The following is a 25,765-nucleotide window of genomic DNA, read 5'->3' as shown; positions in this document are numbered from 1 at the left end:
CTAATTTGCTAATTGTTTAAGATTAGCACCATTGAACCAAGATAATTTAAAACACTGATTTGCTATGGGGTGCCAGCTACCATTGGGAACTCTCTCTCCACAGCTTTTGTAGTGCTGTGGGTTCAATGTGTTTACTTGGTTTTTGTATGAAGGGAGATAGAGAATAATATTATAGTCATTGAACCTTTCCTCACCTTTTCCCCCTGTGAGGAATATGCCAAATGAAAATTCGAGCTGTGCTGCCAAACTGATATTGGCAAAAGATCTTTTCTTTGCCTGATTGGATAAATATGCAGCTGGTTTTGTAATCAATGCTTCTGTGAGTGAAATTAAAAGATGTTACTTTAAAATGCTGCTGTATGTATGCAACGGTCTTTAGTCACCTGAAATGTCATGGCCAAGAAATACAGACGGTGCGAGACTCTGAGCAGTACATGTAGAAAATCAAGTGAATGCTCCTAGTTAATATTTGTGTTTAAATGTTTTTGCCTTTTGATACAGGTTCCATTTTTCAAAAAACACTACGTTCAGTTAAAAACTGGCCCAAATCAACGGTAGTTGCAGGTTAAATTTCTTGCCAGGCTTGGAGCTTTTAGTTCTGTTTTAATGTTCATTTTTAAAGGAAATCGTTCTGTTTCTATAAAATAGAAAAATCAAATATATGCTATGCTATGTAATTTCTCATGTTCCAGGAATTCTAAAAGAGTTTCAGGACCAAACTGTTCTGTTCTGAACTCATTCCCTGTGCTTTGATCCTAGTGAGCAAATCCACTGTGGGTATGTGGCAGGGAGGCCCCGCTGAGCCCAGCACATTCCCCGCACGCCCACGCCTGCGGCCGCAGGGGTTCTGGGGAGGGCTCAGAAGCTATGCCAGGCACAGCCACATCTATTGTGCCTCTTCTTCTGAGGGCAGCAAACCTTCCTGTACCAACCAGACCCTGCTGACCACTACGTCTCTGCAGCACAAACCCTGAATGCAAGAAGATAACAGCTGCTATCACAGTGCTTTTTATCTGGGAGGCAAAGTCTAAAATTGCATCTGACCCCGGTGTGCGCAGAGACGCCAAGCGAGGAGCGCTCTGCCTGGATCCTCAGAGGGTTTAGATTAAATCACTAAGAGTGAGGTACCTAAATAAATAGTTCTGAGGATAATAGCTTCTGTGACTTCTACTTTGTGTGGTACAAAGTAGACTCCAAACTGTAATTTATCAAATGATATATCGCGGGCCTTAGAAAACACAACTCAGCTTTTGTGTTGTTTTTTTCCCTAATAGGTTTACTAATGTATAAAATTATGACACTCCATTTACTTATAGAATCATACATGTAATTAAACTAGCTATGATATAGATTTAAATAGTTTATTTATAGTCAAGCTTTTGTTTGCACTAGATCAATGGTTTTTAGCAACAAAGCTCCATAAGAATAGAATTTCTTAATGCCAATAGCCTATGTATAACAAAAAGTAAACAAGCACATATTGGTCTGTTGAGTGAGTGTTTGTATCCATCTTTGCATATCTATGTTCCTGGGCAGCACAGGCTTAGGGAAAAGCAGATCAAAACCACATGCTACGTGTCCAGACAAATAATCTTTTTAAGCTTTGCCAAGGCAACAGAATGAGTTCCTATTTTTCTCGTATATTGGGGTCTGCTTGCTTGCCCGGTCATTTGTTTAGAATTCAATGGGAAAATAAGAAAGCTAAAACTGACACTGTACAAAATTAAATTAATTGGAATTCTGTTCCTCCATGATAAGACTTGAAATGAGATTTAAATCAGCGTGTGGTTGGTAAAACATGACAATTTGATGTCTGTTCCATAAAACTGACAACTGCATCTAGTTGTTTTTCTTCTGAAATTGATCAGATAATTTGTTCAAGCTTGGAGAATATTTGACAGTTACACAATCAAACTGAGATTTGTTCTGAAAATTACAATAAAGTGAGGGAAACTCAATTAGTTTTGTCAGCAAATATAAAGCCATTAACTTGCATTTCCAGAAACTGTCCAAAGCTTTTACAAATACTCTTGATTCAGCTAAAATCAAGCTAATTATATGCTGGGCTCAAAAAACTCATCATTAAAAGAACATTATTTGTCTTACAATGTCCAAACCTGAAAAGATAGGAAGTACTGAAATTAATAAGTAATTGCTTTGACGAACTGGTATATATATATTACTATAAAATTTGCTGAACAGTCCTCCAGACTTGTTCAGTATCTCAGCTACTTAATATCTTTTTTTAAACCCACTGGGTGAACACAGTGGTAAGTTTCATTTTTTCAAATTCCATGTAGAGAACCATACTGATTTCTGTTTTCGCTTTTTTCCCTTGTAGTTTGGGTCACTGCAATATTTCCAACGCTTCACAAATTCCAGTGGTTGTTTTGCCAGTATCTAGGATAAGGTACAGGGTGGTAACAACCTTCTTCTGCATATGGGGTGCAAGGCAGAGGGAGACTTCTTATTTCTGAGTGTGTTGTTTGGGAGGTAACTAGGATCTGATTTGGTGAAGAATTAGTAATAGAGAACTTTGAAACTTGAAACATTACTTCACCTGCTTTCTGCTGCAATTCTAACTGCCCAATAATTTTGTGAATCATAACCCAAGTAGAAGCAGCTGGAAAATGAGAATACAATCAACAGCCACATGTGAAAAGTATGGTTTGGTTTAAATGCCTTGCCAAATACAAACAGGAGCTTGCTGGTAGAGGCTGAGGAAGTCCAGTTTTCTCAGGTTGCACTGGACAGTGTTGCCCATGCAAACTTCTTTTCTCTTCATATACTATCCTTAATGCTATTTGGTTAATTATCACAATATTTCCTGAAATTATTTATTGGTTTTCTTTCCAGATATAATTTGTTGAGTTGTCACAAGTCCAGCTTTTCTGCTTCAGAGGTACTCATCACTTGAAGAGGCAGTGGTAATCTCTAGCATTATTGCCTTTTTTTAAAAAAAAAATATTATATAAAATTTACATTTGGTTTTGAGTATTTAGAGTATTTGTATGGCTGTTGACCAATTTTATAATATCTGTCTAATTGGTGTCAGTAATTACTGACAGTAATTACTAATTGGTGTCACTAATTATTTTTTTGTGTTTCTCAGTCTTAAGAATCAAAAGCAAGCTCTTGTAGAAATCTGTCTTTAATGTTTATGTGGCTAAGAATGCAGAGAGGCAGTGAGAGAAGGTGAAAGAAAAATTGTGAGAGGACTTTCCAGAGTTTCTGCAAGTAGATTATCAAAACTGTTAAAAGAATAAATCTTACAAACAAAATTTGCAGTAAAAGTCTAATTCTGTACATCTTGAAGTGATATTTCTACTCACTTGTTTACAAGATCCATTAACCAGAAGAAAAGCAAAATATATAACTAAGCATTGAAACAACATGTGTTCTAACACCATTTAAGGCAAATTTCAGCTCTTATTTTTAAGGATGTTAAGTATACTTCCATTTTTTTTCCAACCATTAGCTTTCATCTAGTTTTCACTAATTATTACAGGTACAAGCCAGTGTTTTGCAGTTATTGTCCAAGGATAGTTTAAAGGTATGAAAGCATAATTAACTTAGTCAAGAAGCTGCAGTTTAGGACAGAAAAAGAGTGAACATGCAGAGAAATCACCTTCTTTCTTTTAGTAGGAATTCTGAATTTGGAAGGAATATGCTGATGGTTTTAGCATACAAAACTTACTTCACAGTTGCCAAGACGTGTATTTACCTATGCCAGCGGGAGCTCCTCTGGGTGTTAGTGGGACAGAGGGAGGACATGAAAGTGCATTGTGTTAACTGGATGGCACAGTCAGTGCCCTCAGCTGGAGTCTCCCAAGGGTCAGGCATTATGGCACTGGTAGAGCCCAGAGCTTTCGCTCGTTCTCTGCTCCCATGAATTGGCACATGACAGCACACGGACGAGAGGCAGCGGAGCTGCAGGAGAGGGCGACTCAGAGTTACTTACGTTGACAGCCCAAGCTGTGCCAGATATATCCCGGCAGACATTTATCACATTTAGGCCCTGAAGTTCCCTCCTTACACTCACAAAATCCTCTGTCATTACAGCGATCATGGACTGAACCAAAAGGGTTACAATAACAGTCTGCAGAAACAAGACAACACATACACACTGGATTCAGGTCCACATGTGGAGATAATTCATTCAATACCAATAAAGGGTGCATTTCCAGTGCTAAAGGTAAAGGAAGACTGTCTATTAAGAACATATAGTGTAGTGAATATAATTACTACATGTCCATTTATTTGTTTGCTTGTGTCATTTCAGGAAGAGACATTTTATGATGCAAAGAGAAAAAGTAAACAGAAAAGATATAAAGGCAGAAGATACCATGGTCTTGAGGGTAAGTGATTATAACAGATTCTCTTTGGCAAGAATATTTTTGACAATTTAATGAACATTAGAAAAGCTTTGTATAGTATGGATATATCCATGTGCCATCAGGGTGAAATGTTTTGCTTTACTAAAATAGGCTTATCTGTATTACTCAATGTTTTCAGAAGTGCTAGATGTCTTTGCAGGGCTATATAAATACACTTTACTTATTTCCAAGATAGTCTTCCTTTATAGGTTTGAGCAGTACAATAATTTAAGTGAATATTTGCCATTAAATTGATGAGATAGATTTATCAGTGACATTAATAAACCTTTTGCGTATTCTGCAATGCAAAGCTTGAGGTGAGCACTAATGTAATGTAAAACCTTTAAGAACGGGCTTTGTGCAGCCATTTTAATTTCTCTCACCTCCCAGCATGCAGATGGAAAATGCAGTGAGGCTCATTCCCCGCTGTATATTTTTCACATGTGTTCAGCTAATTAAAGAAAAAGTAGGGTAACACATTTCCTCCCACAACACTTACTGTGCTGTTCATTCACAGCCCTTTTCTTTAATATGATTACAATATCTGTGTTCAGCTTTCAGCCAGCTGAACAAAGGCAAGGAACTCACAGAGCTCATTTTTGGCATTCCTGTTCTTCACCTTGGTTATTCAGATTTTATCTTCAAATGAAGGGTTATCTTATTTTTATGTAGACCCATGTAGACCCAGAGTAACTTCACTGTTAACTGAGACCACAAACTCCTTTTGGAAGCATCTGATCTCTGCTGCTTCCTGATTTGGGGCAACCAGCTGGGAGTGTGGATTTATATGTTTGTGAATCAGTGCTACTTTGATTAGTACATCTAGCAATTGTTCCCTAGCATTAGGTTAAACCTCAGTGGTACCATAAATGAAAAAATGGAGTTGAACTGGGAAGTTACATACATCTATATCTCCAATAAAAAAAACTAACAGGAAAAAAAAATTACCAGAAAGACATTTCTCATCTGTTGTCTCACTGTTTATTAACTATAAATTACAGATGGCACTTCAAACATTTGGGATGCTGAAGAATAGTTACCTTTGGCAAAAGGGTTCTACCACAATAATAGAGTCAATTAGCTGGCAGCATTCATTAATGAAGCGGAAAACTGACATGCCAAAAATACTGTGCAAGGCTGAGTATTATAGCAAAGTGAGTGCCATTTGAAAAGCTGGGAATTCTGATGTTAATCAGATATATCAAATGATTATGTAAACAGGCACTGACTTGAGATACATTCTGAATGCAAGAAGTAAAATTTGCTTCAAGAGTGTTTATAGAAAACCTTGAAAGACAAAGCTTGGAATAACATTAAAAACAGAGGGCCCAATTCTTGTTAAAAATAGCTTTGTTAGACATAATGAAGTTACAGTGATTTAAACAAGTATTTGTGAAAGAAATATATAGCCTGTGATACTGGATATATTTTCCATAGAAGACCCTGAAACAGTGAAAGCTTTCCTACTGAACTCTAGCACATAAAACACCTAGGAAGTTCCAGGCCCATATCGTGCTACTGAAGGGAAAGTAAATAATAGAAACAAATCTTTAAGCCAGGCCCTTTTGCAAAATCAGAACACCCAACAGGCTAATTCTAGCTTCCATCTTTCCCAATTGATACCACAGTAATATAACCTACAGAACATTCAGGATCATTGTGCAACACAATATCACAGGCTGTAGAACACTTCCCAAGGCCTACCAAATACTTTAGACATTACAATTCTCAGGGTCACAATTTTCAGTGTGCCACAGGGAGGCAGTGAGTATCTCCAATGCCCTTAAACAACAGGGCTATAAATAACACTAACATTCCCAGATCATCCTAATAAGCAAACCATACACAGGTTCCAGGGTGGGGGAAAAAGCTTCTGCAGATCTGAACTGAGAAAGAATTTTCATCCTAACCTTCATCTGGTAACTATTTGTAAGGATAGGAAGACAACAGAAATGGTAATCTGTTCACTGGGGTTCACTCTATCAATGTGATGCTTCAAACAAAACACAGTGAGTGTAAATAAGAAAGGAGGTGGGGAAATGGGCTGAGGCTTGCAAGCTTGCTGCTTATTAGTCTGGGCTGACAGTGGCTCCAGGACAACCCCCAAGGTTAACTTAACCATGTGTCATTAGGGCTTCTGGTGCTAACTGAAGCTCAAGCCTGACTGACTGCAAGGGTGGCTTTGTTAAAAGTGTGACAGCAATCACCAGTTCAGTATTTATGCTGTGAGGCAAAGGCTATGTTTTATTACTCTGGGTCTACCTGGTGGTTTCCATGCTATCCTTGCTTGTCAGTGTGTGCATTCACTGAAAGTCACTTGGGCTTTATCAAGAAATAAAAACTCTTCAAGCTGTTAAATTATTTTTCACACCAAATTAATAATTTTTCACTTTAGAATACCTTGATTTATTCTGAAACTGCAGTTGCCCATATGAGGTAATTTTGCAGTTAATGTACAAATCCACAAATTTTTGATATTTCATTTTAGGAAATGAAATCTATTTTGCTGCTAAAGAAATTAAGGGCATCAAGAATTAAGATTTAAGCCCACTGTATAATACATTGCATTTGGCTCACTGGAAAAAAAAAACAACCTTCTCCGCATCTGAATTCTTCAGTCTTAAAAATTAAACATTTTACATTTTCTCCATTGATTTAGCATCAGCTAAGATTCACAGATTTGTTATCCATGTACTTACCATATGTATTTCTGCAAACTGTGAAGCAGTTTTGATAAATCAGAGCCAAAGCCCTATTAGCTGCCATTAAACTAGCTTATGCAAACATTTGTTACCTTTCTACATACATGGCTGAAGAGGAAAGAATTAACCTGAAAAAATTACTTTCATATGGGAATAAGACTTGCACATATCACTGCAAATCTGCTTATTAAAATGTTCATGCCAACATTTCACTTGAAGTTAAACCACAGAACACTGCTTTTAAACTCGGAGAAAAGAGAAATGAGCGTTTCCAATAGAGCAAGACTGTGCTTGACCTAGAAGGGTGTTGAATCCATCAACTCTCTCACAGGTGAAAATACTCCACATTTTGCCCAATTAAATCTTAGGAGCCCAGATCAAGACAGCACTTTAAGAACAAACTTCTCTGTTTTCTGAAAAGTGCTTAGGTGTCTGTTCATTTCACTGACTTTACACCAGAAGTAGGAAAGACCTCTTAAGTTGGCAAATCAGCTAGGACACATACATTGAAAACTACATTTTGTATGGTAACTGTGATCTGGAAAACTGTCTTAGTACAGCAACAATGTTATTTATTTCAAACTAATTACCTAATGTGCAGAAAACCAAGGTTTGATCCTACAGTTACTTCACATGGTGGAATTCTCATGGGAGCCCAAGAGAATTCTGCTTGCATTAAGGTGGAAAGTCAGAAAATGTTTTACATTGCATTGCCTTTTTTTTTTTTTTTTTTTTTGCTAAGTAAAAGATTTTAAAATCCTCAGTGTTTTGGCAATTTTAAAGTGCACAATTGTCTTACCATGACATTTTAAATATATCACTTATAAAATAATTTTTAAATTACTTATTTTTGGCTTTTTGTTTACTAACTTCCTTGTCTTCCTGCAGCTACTGTCTTAGTATTTCAGTGTATATGGGAAAACAACATACTGAATGAGCTGATGAAAAATTCCAAACAGAGCAATTTAGAGTTGTATTCATTAGGCCTATTTAGGCAGCTGAAATTATACAACCCTGTTGTCATACCAATGATGTCTGTCATCTACATCAAACAAGTATGTGGGACAGTAGTTTTTTTCCAAGAACATTTGATTGTATTAATCTCCTCAGCAGAGTCATACAAAATCATGACTTGCCTACTAAAGTTCTTATTAGCTCTGACTAATTACTGGCAAAGTAGATCATGCATTTCCTGAATGCATTACCAAGCAAAGTTAAAAGAAGGACACATGAAATGCAGTGCATGGATGGATCTGTGTGTTTATCACAAGATAAATATGTAAATCTGTCAAGTTACAAACTCAAATAATAACAACCTAAATAGTTTCTGTCTTGAATCTCAGCAATGGATTATAAATGTATTAAAATATAATTTATTCACCCGTGGTCTATTTTGGTTTTACAGTATTTGCTAGCTACTCTTTGCTTCCTGGAAGATGAAAAGAAAAAAAATCACAATGAAAATCCAGAACAGGTCCTACTGATGCTTATGTCTATAAGAAACATTATATTATTACATTCTCCACCTCTGTTTGTTATTAGAACAGTGTCTTTAGTGGCAATCTGTTAATTACTGGCCATTGTACAAAGCTTCCTTTATTAACTGTTCAGGCTTCACCTAAAGTGTCCTGACTTTGCTGTATACTGTCTGTGGAGACATGAGAACAATGCATGTTCTTCTGAGTGCTAAAGATCTTAAATTTTTTCCTAATATGCTTTTCTTATTATGGTCTAACATTTTCTCTAATTCTGTAGTTTGGATATTTATAGCAGATGCTTGTTCTAAAGCACTGTTTTCACCTAGGAATCCCTTTTCTAAATTGACATCATGTCACACTGATTTGACAAATTCTGTTCCTAACCTCATGGGCATCATTTCAGTTCCTCCTCTAAGTAAAGGGGAGGTAACACTGCATTTACAGTCCTGTGTCTGGGAGCAGAATTAGCTGCAATATGCTTTTTGTGAAATTTAGTGAATAAAGGGGATTAACAGAGATCCCTCCCCATGTCCTTTTGATGCAGCTGGCAACTTTTGTAGGTATCCAGGCAAGTATCCAAGAGTCTGTACTAGTAATTGCAAAGCCAGACTGGGACCAGGTATTTAAGACTCAACTCCTTACTTTTCATGTGTGACCCCAGTGTGGCTCCCTGCTGTGTAAGGAGACAGCACATCCAATTTCTGGGGAAAGTCTACCCAGAACCCATAGCCAGAGAGGTTCGTCATCATTTACAGATTCAAAATGCCTCTTTGGGGCTACCAGGGCAATAGAAATGAGGTGAGAAGTCTACACAGATGTTCTGATCCATTGAAAAAGCTCATTCTGGCTTAAGTGGCAAGTAAGCAGCATCTGCCAGGAGCTGAAAAGGCACAGAAGAAAAGGCGCAGTTATCCCGGGACTGACCTATGCACACATTTTCATCGTCCAGCTCTGCAGAAGCATTTCTGAAGTAGCCCAGCCTGCATAACTCGCAGTGCTGACCTCTAGTGTTGTGCTTACAGCTCACGCAAATGACCGTATTGAGCAGCTCGATGTAACTGCACCGGTTGGAGTGCCCGAAGCATTCACAGTCTTTCAAGGAAGAACAGAAATGTATACAAAGTGTATACAGCAGCAGAGTAATAGCACATTACATGCTTAGTAAAAATGAACCATGAGCAGAAGTATGAATGAATGGCACATACATGTTAATCAATGTAACATGGACAGCAGCAGATGTTTATCTGCAATGGAAGTGGAGCTGGTTTCAGGCAGGTTAGCGTGACCCGACAACCATGGCATGATGTCGGAGGTTGGCTGTTGTTGGCAGACCTGATGGAACTGAAGCATTTGCAGTTGTAAACCTTTCAGGGTTACTGGAGGTTCAGTTTCCGCTGAGAGAAATGCACATATTTTTGCACATTTGAGATGAGTATAAATCAAGACCCGGGAAAAACCTCCTCATATTAACAATGTTAAATTAAGTGGACAAAATTGTCAAACTTAATTATGATTAAATCCAAAACCGTAAGTAAATTTTTTTTTTTTTTCCTGACAGAAATGGAGACTATTCAAAAATGCTCTTGAACTTCGGGTGCTGTAACTGGTAGGCACCTTGAGAACCAGAGTGTTTTATTTCATGGCCAAATAAATCTCTAGTTTGACAATTTTGGCCAACACCTCCTAAAACGATTAACAGTGAAGAAAAGGAAGGAAGACAGTTATTGGAGAACTACATCAACTGTACTTTTGAGGTAAGCATTAACCAGTTTTTGTATTCTGAGATGAAAAACACTTGGGCTAGAAAAGATTATGAAAATTCTGAAATGTGTACTGACTAGAAAGCATGCTTACTGCAGCCATCTGAAATGAAGCTGGCATGACAGTCACTTTAAAAAAAACCTTTCATTAAATATAGAATGCTAGTGCCTTTTAGTCTTTGATCACAAGCAATACTTGGCTTTATGCAGAACAAAGAAAAAATCAGAAATGTATCAATAACATTATAGAAGACACAGCTCTGCTTTGTGTAGAACACATGTGTAAGCCCAGAATGAATGCAGGAAAGGTTACTAGGATGATCAGAGAAGTTGAGTCTGTTTAAAAAGTGAAGATAGGGAAATTTGGCTTGTTTATTATAGCAAACTGATGATAGAAGGTGTCCCCTTCTTGTATAAATACAGCAAGGAGCTAAGCCTTCTGCCATCCTAATGGACAGTACTGGCGCAAGAACAAATGGGTGTTAACTGGCTGTTGGGAAATTTCAGAAATTAGAAGGCTGTTGGAAATTAGAAGATTTGTGACAAAACACACTGATGCTTTACAGATGTAGCTTATTAACTGGTTGAATAAATTATAGTATGTTTCCTGCAATAATGGAGCACTGGATGCAGTGACTTGGAAGGGCTTTGAGGTCTTGAAGTTATCTTGTAATTAGATAAAGCTGTAGCAGAGGGTGTAAAATGTTTCCATATATGACAGAGGCCAAGTCCCCTGTGCTGCCTTTCCTCTGGTATGCTCCTGATTATGCTGGGCCACCTGATCATCTCCCTGACTGGTGGAGTAGGGCATCACAAACAGTATTTGAGCCTGTCTGTATTTTTGTAAAGTAACAACAGTAACACTACATGTTTCTGAGTATACTCTGCACTCCCAATACATGGATATTTCTTTGGCTTTTGTCTGATGTACTGGACCGTAAATAGATTAATTTTTTTTAGACACTTAGCACAGCATATGTTTCAATCTTGAGAGCTGCCTTTCTGCTGCCAGAAAACATTAATCCATTTTACATATACGCATTTAGTTAACATATATTTCTTGTTCTCTTCAGTGTTATTCTGCTAAACCAGTATTTTGTTGTTTGTGCTAATCCGATAATTTTGATGCCAGTAACTGCTGGAGTACATGAAAACATTTGGTGTATCAGTCTCAGTATGTTACCACTTGACACAATTGAGTAGAGAGGAAAAAAATGTTGGGTTTGTTGTCTTTTGCAGCTGGTCAGTCTGATTCAGCATCTCAGCCAGCCACCCTGCAGCATTTCTCCCCAAGTATATCCATCTTGCTCAAGTGAAAGCTGCCTGTGTGGAACAGATGAGATCTATAAGTGGAAAATAGCACTAGCAAACAGGAGTAATGGAAAATTGGTGTGATTATGTTTATGTGTTTGATTTTTAAAGTAAGAAAGAATGACTAGTGATAAGCAATCTGATCTTTCTGAATCCAAGATTCAGAAGCAAGGCTGTCAGTCTTTCTGTCTGACAAAGAATCTGACTTCTGCTACCAACAGAGAGTTTGTTTTGGTGAGATGATACTGTATTGGTATGTTGGTCCGACTTGTTGCTAAACATTTCCATACTCCAGGTGAATTTAGAGGAAATTATTTGCCTATATACTATAAAGAAAAGCTGACTATGCTACATTATCTTTTGTATTTAAGGCAGAAAGAAACTGAAAATAGTTCATGAATGAATGACTGCACTACTTCCACTGTGAAACTGCAATACAACCTTCAATTATATTACTACCACACATAATTAGCCATAACAACAGCACAAAAACAAAAGCTGCACATTAAGCAATTCACTCTGTGACACAAGGCCTGCTCCAAATTATGATTTGGAGTGAAGAAACTTCCAATAATTATGAAGCACTTGGATGTATGTACATGCTCTGAAACGTATGCAGAAGGACTGCTCATGTTCAGAGGTGGGTCATCAATGCTTAAGGTAAACAGAGAGACCAATTTTTAAACTTGGTTGCATTTCTATGGGTATTGCTCTTTTGTAACAACCGTGCTGTGTGAAACAAAGTCTTTGTCTGAAAGTAAACTAATGCTAAGGTACAGGAGTGCTCTAGTAGTCTTGATCAGACTAGTAAATGCTATGTGGTGTAGAAAAAAACACAGCTAACTCAAAAACAGTCCAACATCTGATAAAACATTAGCAATGGCACAAGGAAAAAAGAAAGAAATGGCAAGTAACGATTAAATCAATTTTGTGATAACGTTTGCTTCCCCCCTGCCTCCCCACCACATTGTTTGTTAGTGCAGTAATTTTTTGTTGTTGGCCTGGTCAGTGAATAATTTTCACATCCCTCTATGCTTACAAAAATAAGCTACGTAAAAAGTCCTCCTATGATCAAAATGGAATTACTTTTTCTACTGGCTGCATGAGGCGCTACCCTAAGCCACTTAGACATAGCACACAGAATTGCATTCAGCACCGTGCCAGCTGGGAAGCACTCAGTGCTGTATGGCCTTTCCAGCATATCATGTGGTTCACCTTAACCAGAAAATTTTCTGCTGGTTAGACCTGTCAGAAGCAAAGCTTAGGGTCTTCAGGCACACAGCTCTGGCTAGCAGCCTAAAGCACTGTCACGCACTGGCAAAGTGGGGAGAAGTATCAAAATCAGGCTGCACATGGTTTACCAACCAGTGTGAAATGACACGAGCTTCTTACAGTGATAGAAAATGCTGCTTTCAGTTCTGAGTACCACATGTCAGAAAAGACACAGATAAGTTGAATAACAATATGAAGTGAACGGTTCAGAAACTAAAAATCTCGGAGAAGAGGTAATGACAACTAGATAGGTTCAATGTGAAGGAAAAAGGGATTGCCAGGTTAGATGTGATCATTGTTTTTGGCTGATTCAGGAACTCTCAAATCCCTTGCAAACTCACAGAAGCATTGACTCTTTGAGCCTCCCTCACTATTTTCCAATGCAATGATTTTACTGAAACAATCTTGATTCTGTTGCAGAAAGCAGGATAAAATTACCCACTGAAGTAGGCTCACAAAGTTGATAATGTAATTGTTTTGTTTCTTTAAACTGAACACTTTCCCCCCATTCTAATGCTATGCACTTACATCTTTGAGATAACACACTATTATTGTAGGGATGAAGTTCAGCTGAAGCTTCAGCTACGACCATTAAACATGAAATGTCATCACATGAAACAATGATAAACACACAAGGAAGGGTAGCATAATTTCTAACCTAAGACAGGTTGCATGAGACAGCTATTAGTGTCACTTTTTAATTAAAAGCACAAACCATATTTCAAGAAAAGTGCATTCACAAATCATTACATTGTTTTTTCTTTTTCCTTTTCCAGTCACTCTGTGCTCCTCCTCCATACACTAAGGCAAACAAAGATTTCATTGTAACCTTAGAAATTACCTGCTTCATAACAAACAGTATGGCTCATTACCATGATCTCGTCAAATGGGTCAAACTAAGTTCCGACATTTCTTAATAACCCTTTTCCTTGTTCATATGTATTTCATGAAAAATGAGATATTCACAATAGCTGCAGAAAGACAGAACATCTTCATACATACTCTTTACAGATAAATTGATGAGGAAAAACAATGAAAAGATCTCAGGGTTCAGACTGTGAATGACAGATATGCAAATGAAACAGGTTGCCTGTAAGTCAGAAAGAATATTGGCATCCTTTATTATATTCATAAAATTCCATTATTTTTATAGAACACTAGAACATCAATTCAAAATGTAATGCCTGTGCTCTGAATTTGCACACTTACAATAAAATGAAGACATAAGGCACACTTACAATGCATTAAAAGACACGACAATGCATTACATTCCATGGCATTTACAGATACTTCTTGAGGACATGGACAATTGATGTTTTATGGATTGTTTGCCCTCAACTAATCTGCTTATGTTTCCTCTTTTACAATTTATGCATATCACTGAGGAAAACAAGACTCTAGTAAACATCTGCTTTCTAGGCAAAGATCTGAATAGTCATATTCATACATTTAACTTCTTTAAAAATAAATGCCATGCCACTTTATTTGCCACCAACAACTGTCTAAGAAGCACATTTATTTTCCTTTGTATGGCTTATGTTTATGTGACTTAATGCTTCTGTTGTATTCAATGAAGATGCCTCACCAGTAAACTAATGGGTACACTCCACAGATATTCCAGATTCATACAGTGCAATGTTTTCACAACACAAAGCACTATGGGATCACTGTATGAATCCTAGAATTCCTACCTCTCTTGTGGTTTGCAACTTGAACAGAAGAAACAGTTGACATAGCTAATTTGGGAGCAACTGGATAGGTAATAAAATGAACAGCAAATTAGAAAAAATATCATATAGGAACAAATCAAAATATTAAAATAAACATCTTTATTCTCTAAGTTTTGAATTTAACGATGGTTATTTTTTTGTAAGGAAAGGGTAAAGTTACAGAAAATGACAAGGAAGGGAATGTAATTCACATCTATGCACTGTGCCAGTTTTGTGTTAGAGGTTATTTGGTGGTTTCTCCCAATCCATGACAAATGACTATATGGTAACCAGAGTGGTCTGAAAAGGGTTTTATTGAATTTGAATGCACATTTATTCTGGCCAATTAGCATAAACCTAAACCCCACAATAAAATATTTAGATATTGGCAGATTTCTGTAATCATTCTTTTCATACACTAGCCTTAAATAAAATATTTAATCTATGCTATATGTTAAACGCTGTAACAATATGCTGCAAACACACAAAAGCTGAATAGAAATGCTTTGAAGTTTTTGTGTTTTGTGCTCCCTACCAAAACATCAAAACTAAATTTACTTAAACTCATATTTTTGGGGAAGAAACACTGAATAATTCTGTGCTGTTCAAAACATATTTTGCAATGAAGTTAGGTCTTAGATCATACACAGTATAATTAAGCAATCAAATCCATTAGAAAAGCTAAGTATAATTTACTTGAGAATGTTTTGATTTAAAATTCTTCTGAATAACGTAGGCTAATCCTTACAGAGAGCAGAGGAAAAGAGATCGGTCTGGGTGGGGTTTTTCTGTTTGTTTAAAAAAGACATGCAAAATCTTGGAAAATACAATGGGAACTAAATGAAATTGGAATGCTAGGTATTATTTTATCATTTTAAATATATGGTGAATAGTCAAAACGAAAGTACATTTCTAATCCTTACATAGAGCACAGATCAATTAGTATTTTCTGTTTTGTTGGGCACATAGAAACTTGCACATATAACATGGTAGATTTCACATGCACATGGCATATGCTTGGTTTGGTGATTGTGATCCATAGACTTAATTACAGCCCATCTCTTGTAATTCCCAACAGATTCCCAATACATCTCATTTGGTTTAGTGGCCATTTTCTAGATTGTCTTTTCATTAATTTTATTCTCCACCTCTGTGTGTTGTAGCACAGAAAGGACACCCTTTGAACATGAAAGAAAGCCACAGGCCAGATTTCTGCAGGGACTTTTTGGGGAGGAAAGGGCAGTAAATAAGAACAGAAGGAAATTATTTTTATAATAGGCAATCACTTTGAAATGTGAAGTATAGCTGAATACTTCTTCAACTAACAAAGAATCTTAGTTTTATTAGTCATCTTAAAAAGTAATTTTGTTTCTTTTAGTGCTAATGGTCATATCACAGTATGTGAGTAATTTTTTGTGTAGAACTCAAATTGTAGAAAACCACGGGTCTTTCCTGCAGAGAACTTGCGTGTATTGTGGATGGCATGAAAGCTGAGAATGCTTCTCAGCTCACTTGGGAAAACAAAGTGGAAACAAGACATTAAAAATGCTTTTGAGGTCGACAGTGACAAGCTTTGTTGCCTTAAAAATCCCAAAACTTACCCAAAACACAGATTGTGCTATCTAAACAAATGCAAACGTATCCTGGGCTTTCTGTGTATCACAAATTTTAGTCTGTATGTCTCCTATTCCCATATTTGCAGTGATGTGCACAGTCTGAGTGTTGGAAGACTCCCTTTTCAGGTGAGGTTTGTTTTATAGTTATTTCCTCACAGGACAGCATTACTTAGCACCAGAGAAAAATGAGTTGGATTATCATTGTTACTAATTTGCCACCACGTGGGACTCATTGAGAGCAATTTCAGTACCTTTAGACCACTAGGAATTTTACAGCATCCTACCTTGGTTTGGTTTAGAAACCTCAAGGGAAGAAATATTCGGCCATATCCTATCAAACTTTGGAGGATCTGCATGCATCAGGAAAAATCAGGTTTTGTTATTTACATCTGTGATATTGTTCTAAACAGGCAAGCATATGGACAAAGACAGAGATTACACACAGCTATTACTGGACTAGTCTAAGTTGCACTAGAACAGAACATGACTCCACAGCGAACAAGAAAACAAGCAATTGATGATTCCCAAAACACCAAATGGACATAAAATACTGTGCATAACAATTTCTCTTCTGTGGCTTAAAATATAGTTTTTCATGACAAGAAGATATCCTAGGCCAATATATATGGTTGTAACACCAGAAACAAAACAGGAACATATTGTGTTAAATCTGCTCTGCAGAGATAAAATGACAGTATCAGACAAATATGGACTTCTTACCAAAGACACATATCTTACTGTAACATCCTGTTTCAGGGCCTTTTGAGTGAATTACATATCTGTTACCAGAAGAAATATATTTACCAGTAGAGCGGGCCTCTTCTTTGGCTCTCACACTTTTGTGTGTTTCATCTATTTCCTGTCATCTCTGCTGATGTATTTTACAGATTGACTTTTTTTTTTTGTCATAATGTTAAATATCTAAATTTCTTATAAGTTCTACAAAATGTGTTACTTGCATGAAGCATTTTGTGTGAGCAATAGAATCAGCTGTGTCTCTTTAGAGCTTCATCTCCTTTGATTAATGTGTTCTGGGGCTAGGGAAGTGAGGAATGACAACCCTTAGCAGAATTGGAGCTGAAAATGAAGGGGATGGGGTTTTGGGGAAGGAAGGAAAACTTGTTTCTCTGTTTCCATCTGCCTAGCTTTGAACATTAGACTTGGACCATGTTTTTATAATCTTCTCTGAGTACTGCAGTGGTTGTGTCATGTCTGAAACAAACAGAATTCTTCTTAAGGGTCACATCAGCCTTCGCTGTGGTGATGTTAGTGGGGAGAGAGCTATTCCTTCTCTTCTATGTATGAGGAATTCAGCTGGGTAGCGAGTAGACTGCAGTTGTCATAACCTGCTTGGCATCAAGGGGCTAGGCCTCTATATCTTTATCTAGATGGTGAGTTTCACTGTTACATCCATCTTAGTGGAAAACCTGAAGGGGAAGCTATAACAAAATGACAGGGGCTTCAAACATCTGATATTGGAAGGAGGACATCCCAGAGTATCTTCTGACCCATTTGTCAAGGGTGAAAAGAAATTTCTGGGGCCATGGGGCTGTCTGTCCCTAAAGTCCTCCCACACAGAGAACAGTTAAAGGAAAGGATGGGGACCTGCACTGTGCCATTTGCTGTTAGGCAGTCTTCTGCAATTGAATGGGTCAACTTGTAATTTAATCACGATTACATCAGGTTCTTGCATTTTTGTGCTTTTTCCTTACCAATCAAGAAAACAGAAGAAAGAAAAACTGAACCAGTTAGGTAGATTCTCAAACAGTCTACATATTGACTGACATTAACCTGCCTCTACAGGTCAGATCCACCAATTCCCACACATAGGAAGTGCAAGTGCCCCAGTCAGAGTGGATTACAAGAAGCGTGTCTGAGCTGTACCTAGTGAGGTGCTGTGGTAACCCTCACCCCCTCCACTGACACACTGCTACCAAGCACCTGAGCATCCACCTTCCTCCTCCTCAGCCACTCACTGACAAATTGCACAGTTAATTCCCTGTCAAATTCTGGTCACTTTAGGAACACTTAGACTTGACCTAAACATTTTAAAGTGACTGGATATTAGGCATAACATAAAAATCAGGAGTTAAAAAGGAAAAGCAATTGTTGTGGACTATGTTGTCCTGCTCTCCCCTGAGCCTTTTTTTCTTTTAGCCATTGTGCAGCATCAGAGTTGTTGCAGAAAACTGGTCAGATTTCAGACTGGAGCTTCCAATATCTTACTTGTGTTGTTGAGTACAGTGTGGCACACCTGCTATAAGAATTCACATGTATAGTGGTCTTAGGACTAACCCTCTGGAATTTTTAATTTCATAAACTGTAGGTCCTACATAGTAAATCAGATACTTTACATAATCAAACTGATATCATCAGTAATATTTAATATATAATTTATCCTGATTATGATTTTTCTAAGTAATAGCATGTCCAAGTAAAATCATTCCTTGTAATGCAGGAAAAAAAAATCATATTTACATATTTCTTAGAAATTCTGTATATGTTATAGATCTGTGGTTGTTTTAGCAAACTTACTTAAAATGGAGGTTGTGACTCACTGCAAGATAATTAAAAATTCCTTGACCCTTTAAATTAGATAACAGTGAACTGAGTTTCTTAATAGGCATCCAAAACAATAAAGAACATATTTACAGTGCCTGGAGATTACCATTTAAGTATTATTACTAGTGATTATTACTAGTTATTACTGATAATTATAACCATATTAGAAGGGATTTCTGGAGGTCATTTATTTCCACACTTTGCTCATGGCAGGGTCAACTTTAAAGTTCGATGAGTTTGTTGAGGGTCATATCCAGCTGAGACCAGCTGCAGCTTGGTAATGTGCTTAATGCTCCTTGGACTTAATGCTTCTGTTATGTGCTTTTTTCAGTCTTTGGCAAAGAAGATATCTTTTACTCATATCCTTTAGTCATGGCCTGTATTTCCATCAAGATTACAGGTTTCTTGATAAAGGTCTTTCTTCATATCTTTGAGTGTTTTTTAAATGGCGATAACTTGAAATGCTTTATCTGAAAAGGTAGGTGAGATGTCCAAGTCTAAGAATGTTGGATGTCATTCCCACATGTACATTGGAGCAGATGAGTCATCCCTTGAACAGACACTGGGAAGATTCATTTAGCAGCTAGTTATTCTTTCACAGCAACCTGTGAAAATATTTCTAGTCCTTGGTGATTACCACCAAAGGCTTTATTTATAGATAAACCAATCTTTTCCAGAATAGTTCCATGTCTGGAAACTGCATTTTGTAATTAGAGTCATTATTTACCAGAATAATAAATGAATCTTGAAGTATTCTATAAAATGTGCTATTTCAATCTACTGTAAAGTATTCCATGACAGTTATTCTGGGCAAGCAAGTCTAAGAAATGTGAAAGAGAGTTTCTAAATGTATGTTTGAGTGTTATTATTTAAAAGTGAAGCTACTGTAGGCATTTTTAAGAGTGGAGGTATGCAAGCTGTGTGACTGAGAAAAAATCAAAGATGACATTTTATATTTGCATTGGATATTTTTGCATTTTTAGTTACTATTGTTCCAAAGCCAATTATATGTAGAAAGTAACTTTTGGAAATAAATTTTACTTTCATGAAGTAAGGGAAAACTTACTGCATTATATTTATTTAGATATATGATTATTTCCTTTTTCTCCTTCCAATCTTTTTTTTTTTTTTAATTTCCTCCCTGATATACAGTATCAGAATTACTTCCAATATTAAATGAAGAAAATCTGTCTCAAATATTCATTGGAAGTACAGTCTGCACCATGGGCTATATCATGGTTTCAAACTGGAGAAATAAAGGAAATGAATGGGTAGTTTCAGCCTAATTCCAACCAGACAGCTGCACATGAAAAAAACCTGTCACGATCTTGGCAGAAATTAATGGCATTTTGTTGGTTTCTCACTGCAACCAAGTGAGAGCTGGCAGTAAAATGAAAGTGTATTCCCAGTGAGAGGGGCTGTCCCTGCTCAGGGATGATGGCAGAGGTGATGGAGCACAGGAATTCTCCTCTGCTGCCTGGGCACCTGTGCTCTGCAGCCAACAGTGCCTGACCACCTCCTCAAGTGATCCTGCTGGCCCAGCCCACAGACAGTGCATCTGCTGGAAATTACTGCCCATAAATCTCTAAGTCTTAAATAATGCTTACTAGTGGCAGACAGGGAGCACTTGTGTTGGCAACTATCATTATTAATTTAATTTTTAATAACAATAAGGAACCCCAGTGAGATATGCTGATTAAGATGTTTTCTAACTTCCTTTCGATTAAAAAAAAATAATTAAGAATGTATCAGTATAAACTTAATGATTCAGTAGAACTTCATGTCTCTAGCCACAGAAAGCTGGCCTTGCTGCTACCTATTTTAAACCATGAGTAGGCAGCAGTAAATATCTGTTCTCAATTATAGATGCCTGCTGAGGACAGTGGAATTATGACAGTTGGTTTAGTTGCTAATATTGAACAAAAAATTTAGGATTTTGAAGAAACAATGCTCACTGAAATCACTGGCAGATTTAGAAGCTGCTGGAGTAATCGAGTGTGTTTATATCAGATTGTATTCCACCACGTCTTGCAATCATCATATCATTGTTACAGCATTTCTATCTCTTTTGGTCTTTTTGAAGCTATGATAATCTACCTCACATAAAATTTGCCTTTTAGCACTTCAATTAAACTGCAAAATCTAAATCACTGAATGAGAGAAATGCTGATTTTTTAAAATCAACCTTTTATTTTATTAAGTTAAAAAAAATACTTCGCCAATATCAGGCAATCTTTCTTGGAGCAATGTAGGAAATTTCATACCTGTTCCTTTGAAGAAAGGAGAATTCTGCATAAATGTGAAGATGTGGTTGTTTTATGGTAGCTCCACAGCCATAACAGCTTTTATAACTGTTGGAAGAATTTAAATGTAATTAGTCCTTTATGTGTCCACTTGTAGAGTAAAAAAGAAAGCGATCTTTTTAGAGGCTTAAAAATAATCCAAGGATCCATCTCTGGAAACCTTCAGATATCAGAAAAATATACCACTGATTTGAACAAATTGTTGGCTGATTCTCAAAATAGTCAGGGCTGAGGAAATTCTTAAATTTTAAGTATTTCCACTAAAATTTTTGTAGATGTGCACAATGAATTCAAGTACTTTGGAATGAAACATTTAGGTACCTTCTCATGAAAAAAAAGAATTACTTTGTTGATAGTTTGCAGGGGTTGTGTTGTTATTTTATATTTGGACTGGTTCTGCTTTTTTCTTTTAAAATGTTAAAATTGTCTGATCACCTGGAATTACTGTACAGTAATTCACAACTGATGAACAGTAAATCAAGATTTATTTTTTTTTTTAGATCACTATGCTGATTTGGAAACCTCATTCTTTGCTTTAGTCTGTGAAATAAGCTGAGTACGTGTCTTAAGGAACAGAAAGAAAAAGATGAGAGGGTAACACAGAAATGCATGTTTTTTCCTGGCAGTTTCCCCCCAAGCTTTATAGATAATTAGATTTTAAAATATCTTTTTGGGTCATGTCTACTCTGTATGAACTTCCTTGAGCAACTGAGCTCAATATGCTCACTTGCATATTGCAAGTGCCATGTGTTTTGCATGGGTACTATGGTACATACTGGAATGTTGATATCTTATATTCTAGAGTATCCTATCACTGGATTATTTATTAGTGGTTAAAAGAAAGATAACTATGAACTGAGTGGTTCTCTGTGTATTACAGCAAATCAAAAAGCATTGAAAACACTATGTGATTGATAGACTGATTTAAACTAACTCAAGATGATCATGGAAAACTGGAAAGAGGAATGAGAAACAACTCTAAACTGTCAGTGGCTGTGTCTGAGACTGCTGAGCACAGCTCTTCTTATCTGTTAAAATTGGTGGATCTGGCAAAACAAAAACTGAAAGGAAGGCTCCCCCAAATCCCAGCCCAAGTACCTCGCAGTGCTCCCTGGGGTGGCACTGGTGGTTTCTGACCCTGCCCTCAAAATCACTTTATTTTTTTATATATTTGTCCCAGCGATTTTAGCAAAGAGGTGGTTTCTGCTCCATGCTGGGCTCAGTTCTGCTTCCTCACCTTCAGGGGTCACACCCTAGCTATATAGCAGGAAACTGGCTTTGTTGGGACTGCTACCAGGTCAAACTACCCATAATGGAATTATTTGGAATGTAAATTTCTCTCAGATCCAGTATTCAAATGAGCACATCATACCACAAAGACTGTTTGTATTTTCTTTCAGCTCAGTAATGTTTAATATAGTGTAAAATCTAATTTTTAAAGCAAAAGATTTGAAGAGCTTCAAAGCATGAAAGGAGGGAAAACAAATACTGGCTTGATATTATAATCAGTTATCTAGATAAGGTGATTGCCTTAGACTGGAAGCCTGATTAACAATATTATTTATTAGAAGGTCAGATTTGGATACAATTAAATTGAAATGAGAACTTTTTGTTTATATGTCCAAAATAATAGATACAGTCTGAAGACAATATTTGAATGTTTTAAGGAGATAAATATCTTAATGGTCTCTCAACAGTAAGCTTTCTGTAAAACTTGACCTCAAATAATAATAGAAAAGTAATGTACAACCTAGTTATGCATGTTTATGCCCTGCTGACATGTGTTGGGTATAGACTCTAGTTCAGAGCTTGGCATGGTAATGGCTTTGCTCACACAATTGAAGATTTAATAAGAGAACTTCTTGGTTACTGCAAAAGGGCAAAATCCAGTCCAAAATACTTTGTGTTGTTATTAAAAACAAACAAACAAAAAATCCACTAGTATTTGCTCTCACCACCTTTTAAAGTATATATTTACCATATTAGAATTCCATTACAATTGTGAAAAACAAATAAAGCTACACTCATCCAGACACTATTTTAGCTCCAGAAACATACCTACGAGATTTTTCAAGGTTAAGAAAACCATAAAATAAGAAAGTGCCCATTTTTTTTTTTTTACATCTTCATCTTGCATTCATTATCCTTTAAAAAAAAAACCCTCTTAATTTAAAATTGACTCTAAGGAAGAACAAAAACAGAGAGAACAAAGAAGAAAATACTGTTTGGTTATTGTGATTGCATCTTGCACTTGGGTGCATGGTCTGTCTCTAAACTCTGACTCATCTGCCAGCAGCAGGCTTTAAGGTGATAATCACCCACACAGAGCTATTTGCACATCATGTCTATCTTATCCTCTATCTAATTATACCCTCTATAACAAACTGTTTAGCATAATTAGTGGAGTTATGCTTTATGGAAAAAAAGAAGCAGTAGCTTAGAAGACTCAGCTTTTGGAAGGCATACATGTACAGATTAGTAATCTTGGTATTTGGTCATAATAATGAACATTTTTTATGCACTGCTCTATGTAAAATTGTACAATCATTATTTTAGCAAGTAAAATAATGCAGTTTTCAGAATATTTACATACTGTATATAAGCATTGCTTAAAATTATGAAATGGTTTTGGGACTCATTAATTGCTAACACTTTCACCAGTATTTTTTCAGACATGGCTGAAAAATGCTGAAAGAGCCAGCATTGTAATCAAGAATGCTGGAAATGATCAGAGAACCTATTATTCTACTGATAGACAACAGCAGGTACAAATGACCTTAATGGGAAAGCTCTCAGGTTTTTTTGTTTGCTTTGTTTTCTTCTAGATGATCAGAAAGGATGTTTACTAATGACCACTCTTTTTTTGTGTTCCAATTTTAGTGCTAAGCTGCTTTAATACAAAATCCTTTGAGGTAAAAAAGGAAAATAGAGAATAATACATATATGTGCACATCGGTGAATATATTTTATTTTTCTTTGCTGGCTTTCATTGGAGTCTCAAAAAAGTGTTAAATGAACATTGCTTGAGGTGGCATCTTCTTTGCATGCTGGAAGTTTAGTGTTTCTAACACCCCTGTGTCCCAACCCCATCCTCATAAACTAGAAAAAAGCCAATACCCCCCTGTAGGTGTTTGCTGCCAGGCAAAATGAAACCCAAACTGTATGTCCTGAGAGTAACTTCCTGCCCCCAGATGGGGAAAAACTCTGCTAATATGAAAACAAATACTGTGTTAGCATAGACAAAACAAAAATCATGCAGAATCCATTAAAGCAGCCACGACTAATTAATCTTGTTTGGTTTTGTGTGTTAATTGGACTTCTGTTAAATTCTCTTTGAGAACAGGATAAATTTATGGATTCTGTCCTTGTTTAACAAAAATTATGCTATTTCTGTGTTATAGGAAAGGTGTCCAGAACATTAAGCAAGTGGAGTTATTTCTCCCCTGAGCTATTTAAGAAAAAACACATGGAAAAAGCAAGCAGTATTTACTTGTGCTCATGAAGAGATGCTCATACTTCACCCTTTTTAGGTAGGCAAAGAAACATATTGAATTCTAGCACATATTATCCCAAGACATTTACAGCAGACTAAAGATAAAACAGATTTGCAGAAACTCTTGTATTTCCTACAGAATGTTAAACAGACTTTTCTCCGTTTGTAATAAATAAACTGTACTAATCACCGCAGTGTAAAATACAAAGAGGTCAACAATGCATCCTTTCAGCTCACCATTGTTCAAAAGGTATTTGAGTTTCCCTATTAAGTTTTCAAAGGCCAACATCTGCTGATGCTCAGAAATGGTAGATGTGGTGACGAAGGCTGTATGGAGGGTGAAGTGAAAACACAACCATATAGACCATGCAACACAGTAGTAAGAAACTATAGCACAATCAAACTCCAAAGAGCTATTTCCCGTTCATCCCATTTCTGTTATTAATGGCAGGAATATTTCTGAGAATGGTAACATAAACTTACTCTCTTTCATTTAGTTAATTTTTTTTTGCAATGAAACATATGTATAAACACAAAGTTTTGAAAATAGCACATCACTATGAATCTGCAGGCGTGCAAATACCAGAGGAGACACTAGAGCAGGCAAATGACATTATTAAGATTTAAGGCTTTCATTTGCACATTATTGTCATTGATGCTGTTTTTCTATTTAAAGCAGAAAACAGATGCTGTGGTATTCAGCTGCTAAAACTGCTCGCACTTGCAAGGGAGATAGTTTTGATAGTATTTAACTTGCCTGTCTAGAGCTTAACAAATCAGTGCTATTCATGAGCTTAAGTAAACTGAGTTGATTATAAATTGATAGTCCTGACCCTGCATCATAAAAAGTGAGACAGTTTTGCCCAAATTGTTAAAAACTTTTCACTTGGATAGCAAGTATGGCAAATTCCATTTAACAACTGTGATATTTTATAACTGTGATTGTCCTGTACTATGCAAGTTGTGCCCAAAGTATTTGCAAAGCTGAGGCTGTGAGGAATATTCTTTCCTTGAGCCACAGCAGGATCCCATTTCTCCCTCCCTGCTTTATTGGCAATTAACTAATGTGCCATGACTGTATGCACTCCTCAGCTGTGGAACTTAGCCGAGGCTCACAGCTCAGCTGCTGTGCACTTGGTCTCTGCATATGTTTTGTTTAAGTAATCATCTATTTCATTGATAT

The 25,765-nt window shown here is 36.6% G+C and overlaps 1 protein-coding gene and 1 long non-coding RNA gene across 8 annotated transcripts in view; one reads left to right on the top strand and one right to left on the bottom strand.

The window, feature by feature from the left end:
- NTNG1 (netrin G1) overlaps positions 1–25,765 on the bottom strand; it is a 150,771-nt gene that overhangs the window by 20,963 nt on the left and 104,043 nt on the right. Inside the window, exons 6-9 of one of the 7 annotated variants that reach the window (XM_053950602.1) lie at positions 16,509–16,574; positions 14,591–14,650; positions 9,481–9,648; positions 3,962–4,099 (exon numbers count right to left, since the gene is read on the bottom strand). The exons of 1 other annotated variant lie outside the window; for it this stretch is intronic. In XM_053950602.1, the coding sequence (XP_053806577.1) occupies positions 3,962–4,099; positions 9,481–9,648; positions 14,591–14,650; positions 16,509–16,574 (432 nt within the window). The remainder of the gene's footprint in view (positions 1–3,961; positions 4,100–9,480; positions 9,649–14,590; positions 14,651–16,508; positions 16,575–25,765) is intronic. 5 more of the 7 variants (XM_053950599.1, XM_053950597.1, XM_053950596.1 and 2 more) reach the window with 5 other exon arrangements.
- LOC128792312 (uncharacterized) lies at positions 4,308–12,083 on the top strand. Its single transcript, XR_008432365.1, has 3 exons — positions 4,308–4,358; positions 10,115–10,310; positions 11,999–12,083. It is a non-coding gene; the product is annotated as an uncharacterized LOC128792312 (long non-coding RNA).

The sequence above is a fragment of the Vidua chalybeata genome, chromosome 9 (genome assembly GCF_026979565.1).
Source record: "Vidua chalybeata isolate OUT-0048 chromosome 9, bVidCha1 merged haplotype, whole genome shotgun sequence".
Lineage (NCBI taxonomy): Eukaryota > Metazoa > Chordata > Aves > Passeriformes > Viduidae > Vidua > Vidua chalybeata.
This window is presented reverse-complemented; position numbering and strand designations above follow the sequence as displayed.